Below are 23,279 nucleotides of genomic sequence, written 5' to 3' on the forward strand. Positions count from 1 at the left end.
AATACCCAAATGTGCCTTTGAAGTGGGGGAGACTTCAAAGAGTGGCTTAGAAGTGCACAAGGTCCCCTTTCAGTTCCATCCTGTCTAACATGGTCACAGTAGGGGGTGTGGCAGTCCTTTGTGTGAGGGCAGGCTATTGTCTTTTGATATACAAGTGTCAAGCCCTCCACCCTCCCAGCCCAGGAAGACCCATTCAAAATGCAGATGTATGCAAGTGAGGCTGAGAATCCTGTGTTTGGGGTGTGTCTGAGTGAATGCACAAAGGAGCTGTCAACTAAACCTAGCCAGACGTGAATTGGAAGGCACAGAAGGATTTAAGTGTACAGAAATACTCACTTTCTAAAAGTAGCATTTCTTAAAACAGTAATGTAAAATCCAACTTCACCAGTAAGTAGGATTTTGTATCACCATTCTGGCCATACTAAATATGACCTTCCTATTCCTTTCAGATCAGCAGCTACCACTCAAAACAATGTATTAGGGCAGCCCCAATGTTAGCCTATGAAGGGAGCAGGCCTCACAGCAGTGTAAACACGTATTTAGGAGTTTTACACCACTAGGACATGTAAACTACACAGGTACATGTCCTGCCGTTTGCCTACACAGCACCCTGCCCTATGGGTTACCTAGGGGATAACTTAGGGGTGTCTTATGTGTAGAAAAAGGGGAGTTTAGGCTTGGCAAGTACTTTTAAATGCCAAGTCGAATTTGCAGTGAAACTGCACACACAGGCGTTGTAATGGTAGGCCTGAGACAAGGTTAAGGAACTACTTAAGTGGGTGGCACAACCAGTGCTGCAGGCCCACTAGTAGCATTTATTCTACAGGCCCTGGGCACATATAGTGCACTCTACTAGGGACTTATAAGTAAATTAAATAGTACAATTGGGTATGAGCCAATGTCACCATGTTTAAAGGGAGAGAGCATATGCACTTAAGCACTGATTAGCAGTGGTAAAGTGTGCAGAGTCCTAAAGCCAGCAAAAATGAGGTCAGAAAAAGAGGAGGAAGGCAAAAAGGCTGGGGATAACCCTGCAGAAAGGTAATTTCCAGCAGCAGGTGGATGTAAACTTGTGAAAAGAAAAAAGAAATTCAATTTTAGTGTAAAGTAATGTGGCATTTAACAGTCTTTCTACAGCACTTCAACTTACAAAATAGATCACAGACACTTAAGAGGGTGCAGGTACTTGCCTCACCTCAAAAAGCAACTGGTGCTTAAGACTGCTTTACAAGCAACCGCCAAGCAGTGCGACTTTTAAGCAAATCAGCATTTAACAAGACCATTGAGAAAGCTCTTTTGTATACTGCCCACTGTAGGTGCGATAAACACTTGCAAAGCTGAAACGACATGTGTACCTACTACAGCAGTATATTCGGTTCTATGAAGTATTGATACACTTTTATATATGCAAATCATTTTACATCATTCATAACCTACACACATAAACCTGTTGTGTAAAAACACTCCAACTTTATATATAAGAAGGCAGATGTGTTTTATTTTGTGGCTGTTGTTTTACGCAAACTCGACCCATTGGAGTTCTTTACATGGGCACCAGTTACATTACACAAGGACACATATATATTTTTTATATTCACTTTGCCCAGACTCACTGGTTGTTGAGCGCCAATGCTGAGCCTTGAACCTGGTTCCTTCGTTCCAAAGTTGGTCTGGCCTTTATGCTGCATCATCACTCAAGTTGATAAACACATTGCAACAATGATCATTAGTAAATGTAGTGCTTTTATCTGACCCTTTCATTACCTGGTTCAGAAAGTGCTGTCTCCTGTGCCCTCCTGAAGATCACCAAGCCACAGAACAGACATCATGGTCAGCAGAATGTACTTGTCTGAGCTCACCATAACTTCCCAGTATCCACCTTGCCTCATAGTGGAGCACACCTGGCCCTAAACATCTATTCTAAAGAAGAGGAATCTTCAGTTTAAAGTGTCTTTCAAAAGAACAAGTTACCTAGCTTCAGGAATCCTGATTCTGGTCGGTACTCTATCTGACTGCAGATTTCTCACTGCCCTGCTACTTTCCTAGTCTGTAAAGTGGCCATTTAAAAATGGTCTGCACACTGAACCTGACACTTGTTTTATGCTCTGGGCATGGAAACAGTCGAGCAAGAAACTGATGTTAGTGGTCAGCGTGCTTATATTCCTCTCTGCTCCATCATTTCCGAGGTACTACAAGAGCCCAGGTGGAGTCACAGGGCACACAGAATTATTGCTGAAAAAGCTTTCAGTTGCAGCCTGGGCCCGGTAGAATATTCTAAGGGTAAGGAACCTGCAATTAGAGTATCCACCAGAAAGAGCATTACCAAAGTTAAGTAACTTGTTTGTCGTGCCATTAGTGTTTGCATATTTCCGTTTGACTGTGCTTGTGACATTGGTGCAGGCTCATGTTTATTGTGAGCTTGTAGATTGTTTCATGAGGTTCGGTGAAATCAGTGATTTGACTCCCTGTATTGGTCCCTCGTATCCTTGCAGAATGTACTTGGGATACAAATGTATTACTCCATCTTGATGGGGACAGAGTGGGCACATTTTGATGTGTTTATATTTCTACCCTATCTAGAATTTGTGGGGCATATGTACTTCTCTTTTCACATGTTGGGCTTGTTTTGACTAACTCTCAGGAAGCCAGGACCTGTTTAAGGAAGTAAGCTATTAAACACCACACCTTAATATATGATCGAGACTTCTAGTTGCAGATTCCCTACCTTAGAATTTCCCCCAGGTGTCAGACTGGATCTGGAGATTTTTCTTTGAGCAATACTCCTGCGTGCCGTTATGTGGCATCGGTTGTTGACAACGTGGTCACCATGATGACGTTGTGGTCGTATATAGGCGCCACTCCGGCACGCTGACGTCAGTTCTCTTTTTTCTGTCTAAGCCTACGTGCAGATCCAAAGAGAAGCTACCACAGTCATTTTTTGACTAACTGTGACACTTTTGTCGATTCGTTTTTTTTAACACTTTTGGATGCGTTGAGGGATGTCCTGCGACTCCTGTCACCAAATTATGTCAGTGAAGGATCCACACCTCGTGTGCCTCTGGTGTCTGGAGTGCCACCATGACCCGAAGTTGTGCTCTGAGTGGCCATGAACCCGAAGGCTTTGAAGCTCGTGGCAGCCCGGCACTCAACTCTGCATCGTTCCTGGTCTCGTTCAAGAGAAAGGTCAGGAGACCAGTCACAGAGTCATCACCACTCTTCATTGTCCAAGTTATCAGGACATTTGGGTCACAAGAAGAAGTCGAAGAAGGCCAAATGTTGTCCGACTTCACCGTGTCACTCGGACGACGTGATGCGGGAAGAGCGTTGACTTTCCAAGCCTCCATCTTCGGAGCTTCCGTCTGAGCCCGCTCTGCGTCTTCCTGACTTTCCAGGAGCTGGTGCCACCCCTGCCCAACTTAAAGAATTTTATGAGGCCACGCGCCTCATATTTGGCCAGACCGACCCACCCTTGGTGCCTTTGGGCCAGGGGAGTCGGTAAGGGCCCCCTTCGGTTCCAAGTCATTGGCTTCGGCCCGACTCTGTAGGGCACCTCTGGATCCGCTTCTGGATCCGTCCCGACGCTGGTTGTGCCAATGTGACCTTCCCCGGCATCAGGTCAGACGTCTATGCACCCGGCGTCGATTGGCCCACAATAGACATCGACCCTATACTAATCCCACACGGCCCAGAGCCAGAACGGTGTCGCTCGATGCTGATTCAGTTTTCCATAGGCTCTCCTGGGCCCAGAGCAGATCCTGACACCTATTGCTATGGGTATGGATATGGAGATGGTGTAGAGGGGTCACTGGACCCTCTAGAATACCAGCTTGACAAGGACTGGGTTCAAGATTTGGGTGACACCAGTGGGTTGGACACCTCCACTGACTCTGGCATGCTTTCTGCCTCTACCGTGGCAATGGAGGAGGGAGGGTCATACTCAATGGTGGTGAGAAGGGTGGCTGAGGTTTTGGACCTTGAAATTCCTTCTGTGGAGGTCAGGACTAACCTCCTGACCGAGGTGCTTCAGCCTGGGGCCTCCAGCTCGGAACAACTCCTTCCCTTCAAGTAAGCCCTTATGGACGTCCTTTTGGGTACCTGGTCCAGACCCAGCACAGGGGCTCCTGTGAATAGGACAGTTGCCCTTGGCCATCGACCTGGACCGACCAACCAAACGTTCCTAACCCAACACCCTACACCTGAGAGCCATGTCATGCAGGCTTCGTCATCCTCTGGCGCATCCCTACCCGCTCCCCCGAACAAGGAATCAATAAGACTGGACAACTTGGGGAAGAAGATGTTTTCTTCTGTCAGTCTAGCGCTGCGGTCCGTGAACACCACATGCCATTTGGGCTGCTATTCTCAAACTTTCTGGGATACGGTTGCGCAAATGCTGCCTTGAGTTCCCAAGCCATTACAGACGGTAGATAAGCAGCAAAGTTCATGATTCGTTCTGGAGTGGATATGACAGACACACTGGGCAGATCGGTTCCATCAACGGTGGCCACCGTTGATGGAAGATCACTTACGACCGGGCACAAGTAATATTGGTGGCTCCCAACTCGTCACAAAAAGTCTGGTATTCTGAGCTGTTAAGCATGGCCATCGATCCTCCGATCAGACTGCCCCTTCAGGAGGATCTTCTGTTGCAGCAGCAGGAGACATCATTTGCCTGAACCTGTCCAGTCTCTGCCTCCATGCCTGGAGATTGAGCAGCGGCAGTTGACGGCTTTTGTCCTTCCACCCGAAGTCTGTAATGTCACCTTGGCAGCCAGGCATCCCTCCACCAAAACAGTGTATGCCTGTCGTTGGAAGAAATTTGTGGCATGGTGTATCAACAAGTTTGTTGATTCCCCCCTCTCTGCGCTGCTCTCAGAGGTTCTCCTCTTTATTCTCTCTTGCCCAGCAGGGCTCTGCCCTGGGTACCCTCGAGGGATATTTGTCTGCTATCACTGCTTTTTAAGGCTACCAAACCAACCTTCTCTGTTCATATCTCCCATTGTTGGGAGGTTTCTCAAAGGCCTCACACTTATGTTTCCTCCTACACTTTTCATAATACCCCAGTAGTATTTGAACTTAGTCCTCACATATACCTCATGTATGCTCCTTTCAAGCTGCTCTATAGCTGTCCTCTACGGCTCTTGACCCTTAAAACTGCCTTCTTGATTGCCATCACCTCTTCTCACAGAGTACGTGAGATCCAGGTTCTCTTTGAAGCCACCATTCCTAGCAGTACATCCCGACAAGATGGTGTTCCGTACTAGGGCTTCCTTCCTTCCCAAAGTGGGGACACCTTTTCACGTAGGCCAATCAATCACCTTGCCTACTTTTTACACACCCCCACATCCCTCTCATGAGGAGGAGAGCCTCCACCATCTGGATCCAGAAAGTGCGTTGGCGTTCTACTTAAACCGTACCAAAGATTTCCGGGTGGACGAACAACTCTTTCTGGGTTATGTGGATGCAAAGAAAGGAAGGGTGGTGCAGTAGAGGACCATCTCGCAATGGGTAGTCCTCTGCATCGAGATGTGCTAGACTTTGGCGAAAAAGGAAACCCTTTGAGGGTTTGCGCACTTATTTAACCAGAGCAACTGCTGCTACCACAGCATTAGCACGTGGAGTTCCAGTCCTGGATATCTGCCTGGATTCAAAGTGGGCATCTTTGCATACATTCAGCAAGAATTACTGTCTGGACAGTCAGTTCCGCAGAGACAGCTACTTTGGCTGTTCGGTCCTGCAGGACTTTTTGGTGTGATGTTAGTTCGCAGCCCACCACCAAGGATGGTATGGCTCAGGTATTTATTCTAAGGTAAGGAATCTGCAACAAGAAGTTGAGAACTGTTCTCAGTAGAACAAACGTTGCAATCTTACCACTGAAATCTCATCTGAACTAGATTTACTAAATTGTTATTCATAATTTGTGGAACTTTTGATCTGCTCTGGGTGTTCCTGAGTTGTCGCTTGAAGTTTTAACTGATAACCTTAGTGCCCAGCTCCATTTCCAGTGCTGAATCCATGATTTGTGAGCTTGTAGGTGGAGCGATTATTGCTCCATATACTTTAGGAAGCCAACCAGATCCTAACGATCTTTTTATAGTGACATGTCTCAACTTTTCAACTAGTTCCCCCTTAAGTGAATGACCACCTTCTTAATAATTGCTAATGAAGACTTGAGTCTTTTAGGCTGCTCTGCTGTCATGTATTACATTAGCAGAGATTAATTATTTGCATATTTTGATTGTCTTTTGTGGAATAGCGTTCTCTTTTTTAACCTGGCTGGTTTCATTTCCTCCTTGGATGGTGCGGTGCATATTTTTTAGGGGAAGTGGAGGGATCACCTGCAATCCTAGTTGAGGTTTTGATATACCACAAATAGGAGGCTGGTCAGGAGAGAGGAGGGTCCAATGTTTGAGCAATAGATGATCAGAGGGCCTGAAGGAATGGGGCGTGGTAGAGAAGGTTCATGGGGAAGCCCTTCAGAGTGAGTGTACGGGAGTTCCTAGCAAAGCTAAGGTAAGGCGAGCAGGAGCTAGTGGGCTGCAGGGAAAATAGAGGACCAGACAGTGCTTTCTGGCGCCAGGAGTGAAAGGACCAACGGATATGTCTTGGACAGGTGGGAGAAGGGGGTGACAGATTAGGTTCCTGTTTCTTTTTCTTTATTCCTGGGCTGTCAACAATAGCAGAGGGATTTTCTTTTTTTAAACAAAAGCGATGCAAGGGAAGAGTGTTTCCCTTCATTACAGTAATTACTTCGTTTTCCTTTGGCAAAATGCTGTGGAGTCCACTGTTAGTACCTCCACACACCTTTCAATTTGCCATTTCCTTGAATCATTGAAGCAAGTTCTGAAAAAATAAACTACATAGATTGAATTAATGTTTTCAGCAATGTTAATGAGTACCGCATGTATGCAATAAGGTGCAAATGCAAGATGTGTAAGCTGGGATTGCAGTGAGCATTAGCTGAACCTGACATAAACTATGATGGAAAAACCTAAATGCACTTTGGAACAGATTTAGTTATTGTGAAGTTTATTTGGCCAGGATTAGCTAATGTTTCAATTGCAGTTGAGGCAAACTTAAAATGTGGTAATATGAACTGTTCTTATACGGCAATAGTTTTGTAAAGTGGTAATTTGTGACAGTACACTCTACAAGAGAGGATCTGGACACTGTCCTCTTTTGAGGATGGTGTAGGTATCCTTTAAAGGATGGAACAATATTTTCTTTTTGACTGGATGACAATTAAGCACATTGCAGCATAACCGTTCAGCAATATTTTTAAAATTAGCATGTTGAATTTTGAAACTGTATGTTGTGTAACTGCCCATGGACACCAGTGGTAATACACTGCTATGTTTACTCCTGACTTCGCAGTCATTGAAGGCGAGCTCAGCAGGAAGCGGCCTTCTGACATGTGACTGCTCAAAGAAGAACGCAACCACTGATTTGATTATTCAGTGAGCAGGTGAGGATTGCGGGCAAGGACCAGAAGATGTGGCAGCCTGAGAGACTCTAATGTACCTTGTGATGCCTAAGACTAAGAAGGAAGCTTGTGTACTCCAAAAAGAATTCCAGACACTCGTTGAGATCCCAGATCTTGCTGTCTTTAAGGAACAACTGGAAATATTAATTCTGAGTATGAATCTAAGTTTGCATCAAGAAGGTACATATTGGCTGCAGATCCCAGTGGCCTGTATAGCATGACCCAGTGGGGGAGTAAAAGACGAGTGGATAGATAAACTAAAATTATTAGGTTTGGAGGAACAAACTGAACTGTTATAACTACTTTTTCCATCTTTGTAGTATATTAACCAGGGTTGTGTATGTCACAATACTAATAAATAATAATAAAGAAACCCCTGGTGAAATCCCAGCCATGGCACGTCTCAAGTGCGTCCACAATCTGTCCCTAATAAAGCATCACAGCTAAGGTACTGACCAAGGGTGCTGCAATCTTAAGCCTTGCAGAATCTGTGGCTACACGCCAATCAGTATGTCACCCTACCCATTCCCAACTCATCAGAGGGTGAAAGAGCAGAGACTGAAACCTGGTGTCTGCGCATGTTCAAGATTTAAGTTTCATATTCCAGTGCTGGTTGAAGCATGAAGAAGCAGGAGTCCCAACAGGACCTGCACAGGCAACATCATAAGTTAAAAAGTGTGTCTGTGAGGGAGAGCATGTGTATGTGTGAGCATCTCTTAAGTGTGTGTGCGAGAAAGAATCAATGAAGAAGTGAGCCGGAGTGAGTGAGAATAAGTGATAGGGAGACTGAGTATAAGGGAAAATTAATGTGAGTGAGGTAGAATTTACAGTGATTGTGACTGAGTGAGTCAGAATGATTGAGACTGAGAATCAGTGAGGCAGATTAAGTCAGAGTGAGATTGAGTCCGAATGAGGGTGAATGATTGAGACTAGGTGAGTCTGAGTGAGACTAAGTGTAACTGAGTAAGAATGAGTGAGGCTTGGTGAGTCCATGTGTTGAATGCAGATGAGTGGTACTGAGTAAGGTGGAGGGAGACCGAATGAGTCAGAATGAAACCAGATTACAGTGAGTGAATGAGTCAGAACGACTGGGGCTGAGTGAGTCAGAATGGGTGATTAGAAATGAGCAAGAGTCAGTGAGATAGAGTGAGAGAGAATGAATGATGCTAAGTGAGTCTGAGTGAGATTTAGTGGAAATTAGTACACCCGAGAGAGAATAAGTGGGACTAAGTGAGACTAGAAAAGTGATTGATTCAGTAAGAATGTGTCACAACCTACTTGTTGTCTATGTCTGTGGCCCACTGGAAATGTGGCGAGGTCTTGGTTCCTATAGGTTCTGCCTTGACCCAAGTAGGGGCAACACTTTCTGGTAGCCACGGTGCTGCTGACGGAGGGAACGCCAAAGGCAGTCTGTGCCCTCCAGAAGGAGTCCCCGAGGGGAAAAACCCCAAAAAGGGAAAAAAAACTCAAACAGGAACTCCAGGAACAAAAACAAAAAGTAAAAAGTAAATCTGAACAAAAGACAAAAATGACAATAAAAAAAGCTGGAACAGGCTCAGAAAACCTATAACTGACGCAGAAGAACAGGAGCGAAGATCACCATCCAAAGGAAGTGTTGCAGTGCAAAGAGAACAGGAATCACACACCTTATATACCCATTGAACAGGAAGTGACCGGCAGGAAGTAAAAGACACCATATTGGATTGGGAATATAGCATAGAAAACCTGTAGAAAAAGTCACCATGTTAAGTAAGGTTCCAAAGGCATGCAGGGAGAAGGAAGGCATGCTGGGTAGGAGAAAGAATATGGAAAAGAAAGAAAGGCATAAATACAGGAAGAAACGAGTAAGGCAGAAAAGAAGAAAAAAGCAGAAGGTAAGTGGGGGTGAATGGAGAGTGGAGGGAGGCAAAAACTAGCAGGGGCGCGCCGCACCATTAACATGTCGAGGCCTCATGCCCAATTTGGGGCCTCGATAAAAATAGAACATGGCAGGGACGCGGCACGTCCTGCCTCTGCAGCTGCGTTCCGAGCCGAATGTTCGGCTCACGCCATGGCTTGCGGCGCAACAGTAGGTCCCCCCCTCCCCGGAGCCCTGGGTTTGTGCGGAAACAGCCAAAGAAATTGACGAATCAGAAGAGGGGCGTGAACAGAAGAGGCCTCTTCCCAAGAACATTCACTAAGAGGATAGCCTTTCCTATGATTAAGATACTTGAGATGGTTCCGGAATATACGAGAGTCACATATTTCTTGTACTTCATATTCAGGTTCATTATCCACCAACAAAGGAGGAGGACATGTGAAATGTCGGGAAAAAGGATCAGGTGTATAGGGTTTCAACTGATAGACATGAAAGACTGGATGGATCTTCCAGGTTCGAGGTAAACGGAGACAGAAAGTTACAGGATTAATTTTCTGAAGAATACAAAAGGGTCCGTAGTAACTGGGCTTAAACCTATTTTGGGAAAAACGCAGTGGCAAAAATCTTGAAGAAAGACAGACTTTATCTTGGACATGATAAGCTGGAGCCTCACTTTGTTTCTTATCGGCCAGTCTTTTCATGTATCTTTTAGTGACTAGTAGATTAGAGCGAATAAGCTGTTGGATTCTATGTAGTCTTTTGGAAAGAGAGGTGATAGCAGGAAGTGTAGAGGAGGTTTTGGGAGTAGTAGGAAAAGATGTGGGATGGAATCCATATACAAAAGAAAAAAGGAGTGACTTTGGAGGCACTGTGAGCGGTATTATTGTAAGAAAACTCTGCAATGGGAAGGTAAGTGCTCCAGTTGCTCTGAGTGGAGTTACAAAAACAACGAAGACATTGCTCAAGTCCCTGGTTAAGGCGTTCAGTCTGCCCGTTGGTTTGGGGATGAAATCCAGATGATAAAGCTACACTGATATTCAAGATCTTACAAAAGTGTTTCCAGAACCGTGATATGTATTGAGGTCCCCTCTCTGACACAATTCTTTGTGGGAGACCATGGAGACGAAAAATGTTTTGAATAAAGATCTGACTCAATTCTTGTGAGGTAGGTAATTTCTTCAAGGCAGTAAAATGAGTCAGTTTAGTAAATTAATCTATTGTCACCATTATAATTTGGTTTCCCTCTGATGGAGGCAATGAGCACATAAAATCAGTTGATATCATATGCCAGGGGGCTGGTGGAACTGGTTATTGTTGCAGTAGTCCTGCGAGCCTAGTATGGGGTACTTTCACTTGGGCACAAATGGGACAAGATTCCATGTATCTTTCTGCGTCTTGTTTCAACGTAGGCCACCAAAAAGAGCGGAGAAGTAATTCCTGCGTGGCTTTAATACCCCGATGACCGGCTACCAGGGAATCATGACACATCTGAAGTGCCTTTTCTTGCACTATTTTAGTAGGTAGAAATAAGGTGTCCTTGTAATAGTAGTATTCTTTATGTTTGCATATTTTGGGACATAGATCCTTTAATTCTTGTTCTGAAAGGTTTGAGTATTCAGATTGTACTTCATCAAGGAATGTTTGGACTACCCCAATTATTTTGTCTGGTTCAAGTAGATATTGTGAAGAGGTACTAGAACTGTCAGGATAACAGCGAGATAGGGCATCGGCCAAAATATTTTGAGATCCTGGAATATAGGTAATATAGAAATCTTATTGACTAAAGAAAAAGGCCCAACAAGCTTGTCGACTGTTCCGACACTGAAAATTGCATAAGCATTGCAGATTACGATGGTCCGTTCCTACTTCAAAAGGTTCTTTTGAACCCATGAGGAATTGTCTCCACTCCTGACAGGCTGTTTTTAGGGCCTACAGTTCTCATTCCAGTACTGAATAATTTTGTTCAGAATCAGAAAGCACATGGGATAAATAAAAGATTGGATGTTCTAATCCATCGTTGTCTTGTTGTTGTAGTAATGCTGCCCCGATAGCTCTTTCTGAGGCGTCAGTAACAACTATGAATTGTTTAGTGGTGTCCGGGTGTCTCAGTATGGGTGCTTGAGTGAAGGCCTGTTTTAGGTTTTGGAAAGCAGTCTCAGCCATGTCTGCCCAGATGAAACCGTTTCGTAAACTCTCCTTTTTGAGAGTTTGTGTAATTTGACTGGTTTGTTTAGCAAAGTCCAGGATAAACTGACGGTAGAAGTTGGCCAGCCCTAAGAAACATTGAGTTTCCTTGATTGAAGAAGGGGATGGCCAATCTAGAATGGCTTGAACTTTTTCCTGATCCATAGAGATACCAATTTGATTAATGTGATAGCCTAAATATTTCACGTCAGTCTTATCAAATTCGCATTTCTCCGGCTTACAGTAGAGTTGATGTTGCCTAAGTCTATTTAAGACTTGCTTAACGTGTATAGGATGAAGTTCAGGGCGTCTGAAATATATGAGGATATCATCTAAATAAATCACTACAGTGTGATTTAATAAGTCGGAGAATATTAAATCCATAAATCTTTGAAACACTGAGGGGGCATTCATTAAGCCAAAAGGCATTACCTTATATTCATAATGTCCAAAGGGTGTCCGAAAGGCAGTTTTCCACTCGTCTCCCTCCTTAATACGGAAAAGATTATATTCTTCACAAAGATCTAATTCTGTGAACATTTATGCCCCTCTGACAGCCTCCAAAATGTCTTTGATGAGGGGTAGTGGATATCGATCTTTTATGGTGATTTTAATTAATCCACGGAAGATATACAGGGACGAAGATCTTTTGTCTTTTTAGGTACGAAAAAGAGGGGAGCCCCGACATGAGAAGAAGCTGGTGTAATAAGACCACTCTGTAGATTTTCTTGAAAATAGTCCTTGAGAATCTTTTTTTTTTCTGGTTCAATGAGAGAGTACATTCTTCCAATAGGAACAATTGCTCCAGGTTCCAGGAGAATGGTCAATCGGAGTCTCTGTGTGGAGGTAGTACGGGCTTTGATGGTTTTTGAAATACGTCTATAAATTCCAGCTTTTGACTTGGTAACTCTTGGACTGAATTTATGGAATGTTCTAGATTTGGTTCTGAGGTTATTATTTTTCTGGGAGACCAATAGGTGTCAGAAGCACAGCAACGATTATGACAGAACTTAGAAGACAGATAAATGGTTCTGGTTTCCCAATATACGGATTGTGTCTCATGAACCATGGTATTCCTAGGACTATAGCATGATTGGGGGAGGAAATTAAATCAAAAGAGACATGTTCCTGATGTTTCCCAAAGTGTAGACCTAGAATTGACGTGGTATTAATAACAGGCCCAGATGATAATAAGGATCTGTCTACAGTATGCACTTGTTCTGGAACGTCTTTAGGCAGTAGTGGAATTTGTAGTTTTTTAACCCAGGTCATATCCATATAAATGCCACTAGCTCCACAATCTAATAATGCCAGGGTCCTTTCTTCACGAACATCAGGTAATTGCAGGATAACAGGTAACATAAATAGAATAGTGGCATCTTCCTTGGAAGAACTGATGGAAGGTATCGCAGAAGATTCCATCCCCTCCCTTCTCACAGAGGACGGGAAAGGGCGTTTCCCGAGGTCTTCATAGGACGAACTGGACAAGTGCAGAGCAAATGACCAGCTGCACCACAATATAGGCACAGTCCTCTTCTCCGTCTATCTTCACGTTCGCTAGTAGAGAGTGGACCCCGAGCAATATCTACCTGCATAGGTTCTCCTTCTGTCTCCCTAGATACAGGTCGAGGTTCTTCAGGACGATGTACAAAGATACGTGGGTTTCTTGACTGGGAAGGTCCACTATTCTTTTTTTTTTCTAGACGACGTTCTTGGAGACAATATTCTATAGAGAGAGCTAAATCCATCAAACCTCGAAGATCATCTATTCTGGTAGAGTGTACTAATTCGTCTTTTATGTCTTCTCGTAAACCTCTGCGAAAAAGAGTTACCAGAGTACGCTCTACCCATGTTGTCTCGGCAGCCAATTGTCTGAAGCGTGTGATGTATTGGAGAACATCTTGAGTGCCTTGTTGAATATCACAGAGTGCTTCTTCTGCTGATGCTTCCAATCCTGGGCGTTCAAACATTTGTTTAAATCTTCTCACAAAGTCTGAATAATCAGACAGCACCATGTCGTTGGAGGCTATTATCGGAGTCGCCCAGACCAAGGCAGGACCTGACAAGGCACTGATGAGATATCCCACTTTTGTTTTATCTTGTGAAAATTGAGTTGGTCTAAAGGCAAAATAGACAGTCAGAGCATCAAGGAATTCTCGCAGCTTGTTTGGGTTTTCTGAAAACCAAGGTGTAGTAGTAGAGACAATAGGAACATCGGTACCTCGGGATGCCAAGGTTTGTCGTAATGCCACATTTTCATTTCTTAATTGTTGCAATCCCTAGGCTTGTTGTTGAATACTTACGTGTAGGGACTGGTTAGGGTCTGCAGCAGCTGTTGCAGTATCTTCCATTCTGCCTGACGAAGTCTGGTTCATTTGGTGCTGCAGTCTGTCACGACCTACTCGTCGTCTATGTCTGTGGCCCACTGGAAATGTGGCGAGGTACTGGTTCCTATAGGTTCTGCCTTGACCCAAGTAGGGGCGACACTTTCTGGTAGCCATGGTGCAGCTGACGGACGGAACGCCAAAAAAAAGTAAAAGGTAAATCTGAACAAAAGACAGAAATGAGTATGAAAAAAGCTGGAACAGGCTCAGAAAACATATAACTGACGCAGAAGAACAGGAGCGAAGTTCACCACCCAAAGAAGTGTTGCAGCGCAAAGAGAACAGGAATCACACACTTTATATACCCAAAGGACAGGAAGTGACCGGCAGGAAGTAAAAGACACCATATTGGATTGGGAATATAGCATGTTAAGTAAGGTTCCAAAGGCGTGCAGGGAGAAGGAAGGCATGCTGGGAAGGAGAAAGGATCATGGCAATGAAAGAAAAACATAAATACAGGAAGAAACGAGGATGACAGAAAAGAAGAAAGAAGCAGAAGGTAAGTGGGGGTGAATGGAGAGTGGAGGGAGGCAAAAACTAGCAGGGTCCACACCCTTAATGTGTTGAGGCCTCATGCCCAATTTGGGGCCTTGATAAAAATAGAAAATGGCAGGGGCGTGGCACGTCCTGCTGCCGTGGCTCGCAGCCGCATCCCGAGCCGAATGTTCGGCTCGCGGCGTGACAGAATGAGTGTAAGAATGAGTTGTACTGACTGAGTATGAGAGAGACTGAGTAAGTCAGAATTGAGACTGAGTGGGCCACAATGAGATAAGGTGAGGTACACGGAGTGAGAATGAGGGAGTCACAGTGAGTGAGACAGAATAAGTGGGACTGAGTGTGATTGGGACTAAGTGAAACTGAGTGGATCAGAGTGAGACTAAGTGAGTCAGTGTGATTAAGTGATTCAAAGTGAGTAAAAACTGCAAGTATGAATGAGAGTGAGGGAATGTTGGCGAAGGAGACTCAGAGAGAATGCATAAAAGAGTAACATGCACATGAGTGTGAGAAAACCCCCTAAACCCCACCGAGAAGATGTTGGGTTCGTTCACTAGAATTCGAGCCAAGGCTTACCTTAAAGGTCACCAGCTGCCACTGTTGCTGTCCCTGATGAGGCACTGAAGCATTTTGGAGACGTAGCATTTTACTTAGTAGAGATTAGTGATTAGTTTAGTAGAAGAGTAGTAGTCAGTCATGCTATTTCAATTTGGTGTCATGTGATTCGAAATAACCTACTCATACAGCTCAATGAGGGATTTTGCTGGTTCCATATGTGATGTCACTTTCATTAATTTGAGTTAATTGGATACTTCACACTATCATTGAAATTGTCATGCAAATTGATAGTACATTGCAATGTGGTTTAGAGTCATGCATATATAATGATTCCATTCATGCACAATTCTCACGCTGTTTTTTTAGGAAAGGCTTTTACTGTTTTAGAGACCTAAAGGGTGCCATTTAGTCTGATAAGCATGAATGCTTAAAGCTGTAATAAGGAATCGTGTTTGATTGCTTGGCAACACCATACTATAGGGAAAAACATTAATGATTGTCTTGTTCAAGAACATATTAGCTGAACCTTATTTATAGCTGACATGCAGGGGCCACCCACAGTGTAAAATTGTGCAATAAGGATTTTCAGAATTTCTCACGACTGTCACAATTTTCTTTTTAATTTAACAGTAGTTTGCTCTAGAATATGAACGGATACCCTTTTGTTGTTTACTTGCACCCATTGATGCATAATGAGAATTATCTCTATTGTTTCTGCTATAATTGGTGTTGAGAATGAGGGTCTTTCAATTTTTTTTCTGTCTTCTCTGGGAATGCACCTTGGGTTTTATTTATACTCCGATATAGGTGCTAGTTATTCCCCTTGTACTAAATAGGATTCTGTGGTTGTTGTCATGTTGATGTGGTCACAAATTAATACGGTCACAAATTAATACAGGCTTTTGTCTACAGTAAATTAGATGGAATACAGGCCCCTCATTTGTAAAGTTATGTTGTGTGTATTCGCAGAACTTCGTGCTTGCATCATGTATGTCAAGTGCGTACACATGTAGTGCGTACTTGGTAGTTAAGCTATGGTTGTGAGTGAGCCTGAGTACTAAAGCCATTAGGATCAATTTTGCATACCTGTGGTTTGGCCCAGCACAAGATGAGGGTGCTCCCCACCAAACTGAAAGGCTTTTGCTTGCATTCCTGTTGCTGGAGGGTAGACATCCAGACACAGAACTGGGAAGAATGAAAACAGGATTACCTTTAGAAATTCCACAAGGTAAGGGGCTGCTGATTAGTTCTTCCTGAGTACTGCCATTTGATTGATAGTGGGAGTGAAGGGTGTGGCTTGTGTTTCTGTTGTGTTAGGTGACAAAGTTTCTAGGTCAGGCTTGCTCTTTTGTTTATCCATGATTATTGCTTTAGAAAGGATAATGAAAGGGAGGTGCAGAATCCCCACACTTCACTGTGCCTGTGCTGTGTGGGTTCCAGTTTGGAGACAGCTTCACTACTACCTGCTGTGAGAAGCATCATTCTACACAAAGGCTGTGCCTGGAGAGAAGCCTTAAAAGAGCAATTGAAAGGAGAACCACATCAAACTGGTTCTGACATTGGAGACAGTAGATCCACACCCCCTGACTAGAAAACATTTATGATAGTGCCACCCAAACTACCCCACTTTCTTCCAGTTCCAAGTCCTTCATGACCAAGGAAGGGAGTGGTTCATGAAGTACTCAAAGGATAGCAACGCTGAGCAGGGCTGGTTTCTGCCTGACAGGCAATCGCAGAGGTTACGGGACATCACCTGCAGTCTGCATTTTCTACTTGAAGAGCTGATGGTCCACTTATTCCCTAGACACCTATCCGCTGAGAGAGGGAAGGAGTCTGCCTGGCCATGCAGGAAGGGATAGTGTCCAAGAGGTGAAGTCAAAAGGATTGAGGGACACCCAGAGGAAGCAGACTACCTGATAGCAAAGCAGGCAGTAACTGCTTGAAGCCTGATCGGGGCTGAAGTTGCCTACAACAGCCCAATCAGGGCTAAAACTGCCCACACTGGCCTAATTGGGGTTACAACTGCCCAGGTGACTGCGCCGGCTCATTCAGGGCCACAACTGCTTTGGTGACTGTACCACCATTGAGACTACAGTTACCTTGGTTGGCTGCCAGTCCTGTCAGGGCCTTACCTGGTTTGAAGGAATAGCTCAGTCTGGACTAATTCCCATCCCATGGCTGGACAGTCATAGCAGCCAGGCCCACACTTGTGCACGTAAAGAAAGGTAAGCTGCGTCTGGCCTCCTTGGTGGCCCCTTTGACTGTCCTTGATTGCAGCTGTCCTTTTCCTGTAAAGGGGATCCTCTTGGGAAGGGCATTGCGTACTACAACACCAGGGGTAAGAAACCTTGATAAACGTGAACTGAGTGTTGTAATTGATACTGACCCTAAGCCTGATTCACCGTAATGCCTTAAGTGCTTTAACAAACAAGCTATTAAGGAATCATCATGGTAGGATTAACATATAAGGAACCAGCACTGTAGCACCACAATGGAGAATTGTAACCACCATCACTGTCTTGTATACAGGTTGTGTAGTGGTTAATACACTGTTGTGTGCTCAAAATATTTTCAATTCATATAAGGGCAAGCTCTGTGCTGGACTTTGGAATTATTGTGTCTGAGTTCTGAGCTTGTGCACCCCTGCATCACCTGCCTAATAACCATGTCCCTGCTCTTCCTTAGTATCCTGAGTGTGTGTTTAACCTAGTTTGTAGAGTCACAGTAGGATGAGCCCCAAGATACCAGTGGGAAAGGCTCTAAACCACCATGGTTGGGGCCCAGTAACATATGAAAGCCCTGTGTCCCTCAAACAGGGTCTGATGAGTTAAGTTAAGGTGTTTCCGTATCATCTACTGTCAACCGCTCTGATGCAGACATTTAGTTTTGAAACTTTAGGTTCCTCAGGCTTTTCCACTATAGGGATTATCTGGGTGTCATCTGCTTAGCAATCACATATGATCAGTTCTGGGAGACGACAGAAATAAGCCTTCAAGTAAGGATATGACAGCATTCCTCATCTCAGTTACACCAGTGCCAGGGGAATTTTAGACTGGTTTCACTGACAAATATAGGTGTCAAGATAAATGTTTTTACCATTCAGCAAGGTGTCAACCCTGATTAGATAAGTCCAGATCCACTTGTGTACATGGCATACGTCATGGCCCTGGGCAAGTAACGTAATCTCTCCATGCTAACAAGTGGTAAATATAGTAAGTGTAAAATGTATTTGTTTAATACCCACTGGATGTACACGATCGTGTTGATCGTCTCCCATTCAATCATGTAATAATCAGCTCTCTGTTGCTTCACATCTAGGTTCGCAATGCATAAATTCTGAAATATTTACATACATAGAACCTGGTACACTCATGTTGTTCCACATGCCAGGGTTCATCTGATCGGCATCAAAGCCAGATTTCCACTAAATTATGCAACTTATAGGATCATTAGGATCATTACTCCTAGCTATTGACACATCACTGTTAGAGTGACTTAAAAGAGGGCATTCTTCTAGAATGTCCACTTCTCCCACACAGACGACAAACCTCAGTCCCAATGCTTTTATAGAAGAGGAACACTGACCTGCTTAGAGAAAGCAAATGAAATTATTTATTTTAAGGAAATGCACAAAAAATGTTGTGCCTGATGATCTTCACCAGGATTGTGCTTCTTAAATAGCTGCTCCTTTAGCAGGCCTTTTAAAAGCTCAAGAATTTATCAAATATCCAGTGTGCTAAGGGCAATGAAAAATATTTTGCCAGCTGGTCATACTTGATTTTGTATACTGAATTACACCTAAATTACAAAATCATTGAAATCTTCCTCGAAGATGCTAATACAAGGGATTGTCGAACTGATGTTAAAAAAAAATGGTATGTGTCAGTATTGTCTCAGGTAGAAACCATGCACCTTTGGCACCACAATAAGTCCCAGATGTACCTAGATGCAATTCGCTATTTAGGATGTATCAACATACTGATTTCCCAATAGCGATTCCTACAAAGTAGGAATTGCTATTAGGAAATTGCAATTAAGAAATCTCATGCCATTTATTACAATGGGCCGATTTTACATTTCCAAAATAGTGATTTCCCATTAGGAAATCGCTATTTTGGAAATGCAAAACCAAGGATGGCTTTGGGTAAAAGACCCCCCGTAATGCACCCCACAAATAGTGGTGCACATGTAGAGCACACACATGCCCTTAGGGCATGTGTGTGCCCTGTTGCACTTCAAAAAAAAAAAAAAGCATCTTTGGGTGATTTTTTTTATTATTTGTTTTATTGGACATGGTTACCATTGACTTAAAGTCGATGGTAATTGCATTTACTAAAAGCCCAGTTTGCATTTAGGAAATGTTTTGTACATCTGAATAGGTATCACAAATATATAATTCCTATTTGTAATTTCCTATTTAGAGGATCGCAAATTGTGATTTCTACTGGTAAACAATTTTAAATTGTGATTTCCTAAAGGGCTGTGTGCATCTGAAAGGCCGGTTTAGCTTTTCTTAACGGCCCGAAATAGTGATTCGGACCGTTAAGAAATGCTAAATGGCTTTGTACATCTGGCCCACAATTGTCTGCTGCTCTAGTGGCCTTGTACATGACAAAAGCTGCCAGGCACTTTTACTCACTCCTGTTGGAGCCAGTGTACATGGTGCAGCTTGTTATGCCCCTCCTATTCCCAGTGTCTTTCCTATGGGCTCTACCAAGTGATTGGGAGGCACCCATCTGCATTGCCCCTCACACCAGTATTGGAGTGATCTGAATTGATGAGTCCTCGAGTCGTCTTGATTCAGGCACTTTTTTTTAAGCTTTCCATATTGTTACCGCCATTGCAAGGGCTGTTGTGGGAGCTGATAGGGGCCTATGTATTTGAGCAGGAAGTAGCAAAGTCTTTCTCCCACTCCGTTGGAGAAGCGGTGTGATACATGGTGCCACAGGAAAGGATAGGTGAGGAGAGAGTAAGGGATATTATGTGACTCCATCGTAGCTGCAAAAATGCTCCTCCCTTCCCCTGCTCCCTTCTAATTGAAACTTTGCCTTGAATGCTACCCTGCAAGACGTAATGATCCCTGGAATGTGTCATGTTGGCGTTGTATGTTGAGCCCTACGGCAATTGCCTTGGAAAGTAGGATTTTGCTGTGGATAGCAAACTGTTTACTGTGTCTTTCTTTACCCACCACACATGGAACTGCGTGAACAGAGCCAGAACCTCATTTATCAGCTCCTGTTAGTCCCCCGGCATGCCGTGGTCCTTGCATACACCTATCTCTGCACTGCTTGCTTAGATACCATATTGTTTACTTGTTATTACAATAGGGGGCGAGGTGAGTTCCCTTGAATCTGTGGAGATTAGATCAGGCATCCTGGAGCTTCCTAGTATTCCTCATCTTCCCAGCCTGTTCAACTTGCGCCTACTAAGGTCCATTACTAGGGTCTCGACAGAAAGGCAAATTCCAGAAATGTTTGTAGGAATCCCAGTGGTAAAGGAGACCGAAATTAGGGAGGAGATCTAAGCGATCTAGGCATTTGTAAATGATAGCACCAATTTCAAGTTCTGTAATTGATACATTTTAAGAGTTTCCTTCTTAGAGGATCAACTCCTGGTGAAGACAAGAAGGCAGGAAGGAATCCCTTACCGACCTCTGTTCCACACTCATCCAAAAAGACCTTCTTACGAAGGAAGTTGCAAATTAAAAAACGCCTTAAGCATCTGGATATCTTGCTAACCCATGTAGAAGGTTAACCATTAACCTTAATTCCCAGAAGGTGCTAGAGCAATATTCCTCGCAGAGAAAAGGGAAACCCTCAGAACAGTTGCCTATCTTAAACCTTGCACGGAGTTTGTGGCCATATGATTGGCGAATGTGTCCACTTGCGTAAGAAAGCAGCCAATTTTGGTCCCACTCTCCTCGAATCCAGCGAAGGGAAACACATTTGACAGCAGTCCGTACTGTCAGGCCCTGAAGGCTTATCAGTAAAGAGAAATCCTTAAACCTGATGTGACCAATTTTCCTCGCCAATAAAATCCAGGGAAAACGAACCTTCTCACCCTGACAGTTACTGTACCATATATGAAAGGTTACAAACCCTGGGAGGCCTTGCGTAACAAGGTATTGGCTTACTTTGTTGGTGAAGGCAGAGGTAGGCCTTTTTGTCTATTATGCACAACAGCCTCTAATAGCCAGAAATGTTTTAATAAAATACTTTTAACATTTTCTGTGCTTGCTCTCTTTTACAGTGTTCAAAGGAAATCTAAAAACAGGACGCCAGATTTAGAAAATCAGATACTTTAGTTTGTGAATTCCAATCTTGTTTTATTGATTAGTTTAGTGAAGGTGTCTTGACATACAGAACCACAAATGTATTGGAAAATTTGGACTGCATAAGAATCCCAACCTGTTCCCATGCGTGCCTTTTTTCTCTCTTTCAGTGCACTTTTCGAGAGAACCCGGTTGGCTAGAAGGAACGCTGAATGGCAGGAGAGGACTTATTCCGCAAAACTATGTCCAGTGGATTTAGTTCGGTGTTTTTAATGTCCAGAAGGTGTACATGGTATCCATGGAATTTTGCTGCAGCCGCTATCGTTGATCTTTTTTGTGACGGCTTTTATCATCAAAGGGCGGGAAACTGAAACGATGACTGCGTTAAGGATGACACACTATGTTGCCAAATAGAAATGTCATAGAAGTGAACTCAAAAATAATTCTTAGCGTGAGCAAAACGTGCATGTGTAAAGAATATTGCCTCTTTGTTACTGCTGCATGAGGACAAGAAAGGAAGCTTAGGTTTTTAGCGCACACGCACATGCACACAAAAAAATACACTGCGCGTTTATGATTTTATGTGCAAAATATATATTTATATTGAGTTTTACATTGGATTCATGTCATTAAGCTGTTTTATGGTTATGAATAGAGCTAAACTGTTCTGACTAGCACAAGAGCCTTTTTTTTTTCTAAAGGGCTTCAGGAGAACAGTGAGAAACTAAGGGGCAAAACGAATGCATTTTTAAGTGTGGTATTGTATTTCTATAACCATTTTGTGGCATTCTACTTTATAGTTTACAAAGGTCGGACACATAAAATGATATTTTAGGTATTGCACCATCCACTTAGCACTATTTTTAGTATTTTATCTTGCCTCTCAAAATAAAAATATGTCTATGCAATAAAAGTTTTATTTACAATTAAACGTGTCTAGTGGTGCTATGGTTCAAAAAATCTATTTCGTATATTTTTATTGACTTTGTAACAGTTTTTTATCTCCTAAAAACTAAAGGTTTCTTTTCAGGTGCTGCATATTGGTAAAATCGGTGACAATATCAAGTAGTTAGTGTCTTCAAGTGTGGCCTACTGCAAATCTGTCATTTCTGGTTAAGTACAAAGGGAGAGAGAGTAAAGACATATTTTTGTATTATATGGAGCGAGTGATTCCATTGCATTCCCAGTGGCAGCTGATGATCTTTAAAAGTGGTGGGCTGCGCAAAGGTTAAAAATGCTTATAACAGATAGTAAATGCTTTATTAAGGGTGTGGAATTTAATAAAATATCTACTTGTCCATGGGACAGGTTGCGTTATAAATCTACTTGCCCTGTAAAAAAAAAAAATCCACTTTTCCCTTTAGTGTCAAGTAGTCCAGTACGGGTTATGGCAGCAATTTCATTATATAAGAGCTCTGGTTATAGCCTCTCTGATTGTGCCAGGGCTTATACTAGAGCAGGGTTTGAATACTAGCCTTTCCATTATATGGTTACCTTTCCGCACATCTGCATACAGGAGCTGGAAGTAGCGGTAACCAATAGTTCCAGGGTCGAAATGCCGAGTCTGTGCAAAACTACTAACTTGCATGTTTTAGGTGCTTTCACCAGCTCTTCTCTAAGCTTAGTCCATACTGAGTAACGTTGGAAATTTTCTCCTGCAAGGGCAGAAATAAAATTTCTTCCACGACAGGAAAAAAGTGGTTGGAGGGAAAGTGAACTTGTAAAAGCTCAACACATTTTCGCATAAGCAAATTTGCACATGCATATTAGCTCGTGCCAAAATGTAGTTCACAAATATTTTCGAGAAGTACAATTTCCTGGCCTGCTTCTATAAATTATTGTGAATTCATGAAAGCCGTAAATGTACATTCATCTACATTCATGCAAGAACAAATTGGGCCCCTAATTAGGTCTGGTGTTCACCAAGACATTTTTGTTTTTCTTAAAATTCAGACGCTTTCTATATATCTAATGATTGGCTTCACTGTGAGTGATGTCATTCTGTTCTTTCACAAGGAGCATATCTGCACAAAATAGTTTTATTCAGTA

General features: G+C 43.2%; 1 protein-coding gene across 3 annotated transcripts in view; it reads left to right on the forward strand.

The window, feature by feature from the left end:
• ARHGAP10 (Rho GTPase activating protein 10) overlaps positions 1 to 22,161 on the forward strand; it is an 849,665-nt gene extending 827,504 nt beyond the window's left edge. The window contains exons 24-25 of one of the 3 annotated variants that reach the window (XM_069242630.1): positions 7,372 to 7,462; positions 21,401 to 21,520. In XM_069242630.1, the coding sequence (XP_069098731.1) occupies positions 7,372 to 7,415 (44 nt within the window). In that variant the 3' untranslated portion in view covers positions 7,416 to 7,462; positions 21,401 to 21,520. Of the gene's footprint in view, positions 1 to 7,371; positions 7,463 to 21,400 lie in introns of all 3 variants that reach the window. The other 2 variants (XM_069242631.1, XM_069242629.1) reach the window with 2 other exon arrangements.
• Positions 22,162 to 23,279: the final 1,118 nt, after the last annotated feature.

Source organism: Pleurodeles waltl, chromosome 1_2 (assembly GCF_031143425.1).
Source record: "Pleurodeles waltl isolate 20211129_DDA chromosome 1_2, aPleWal1.hap1.20221129, whole genome shotgun sequence".
NCBI lineage: Eukaryota > Metazoa > Chordata > Amphibia > Caudata > Salamandridae > Pleurodeles > Pleurodeles waltl.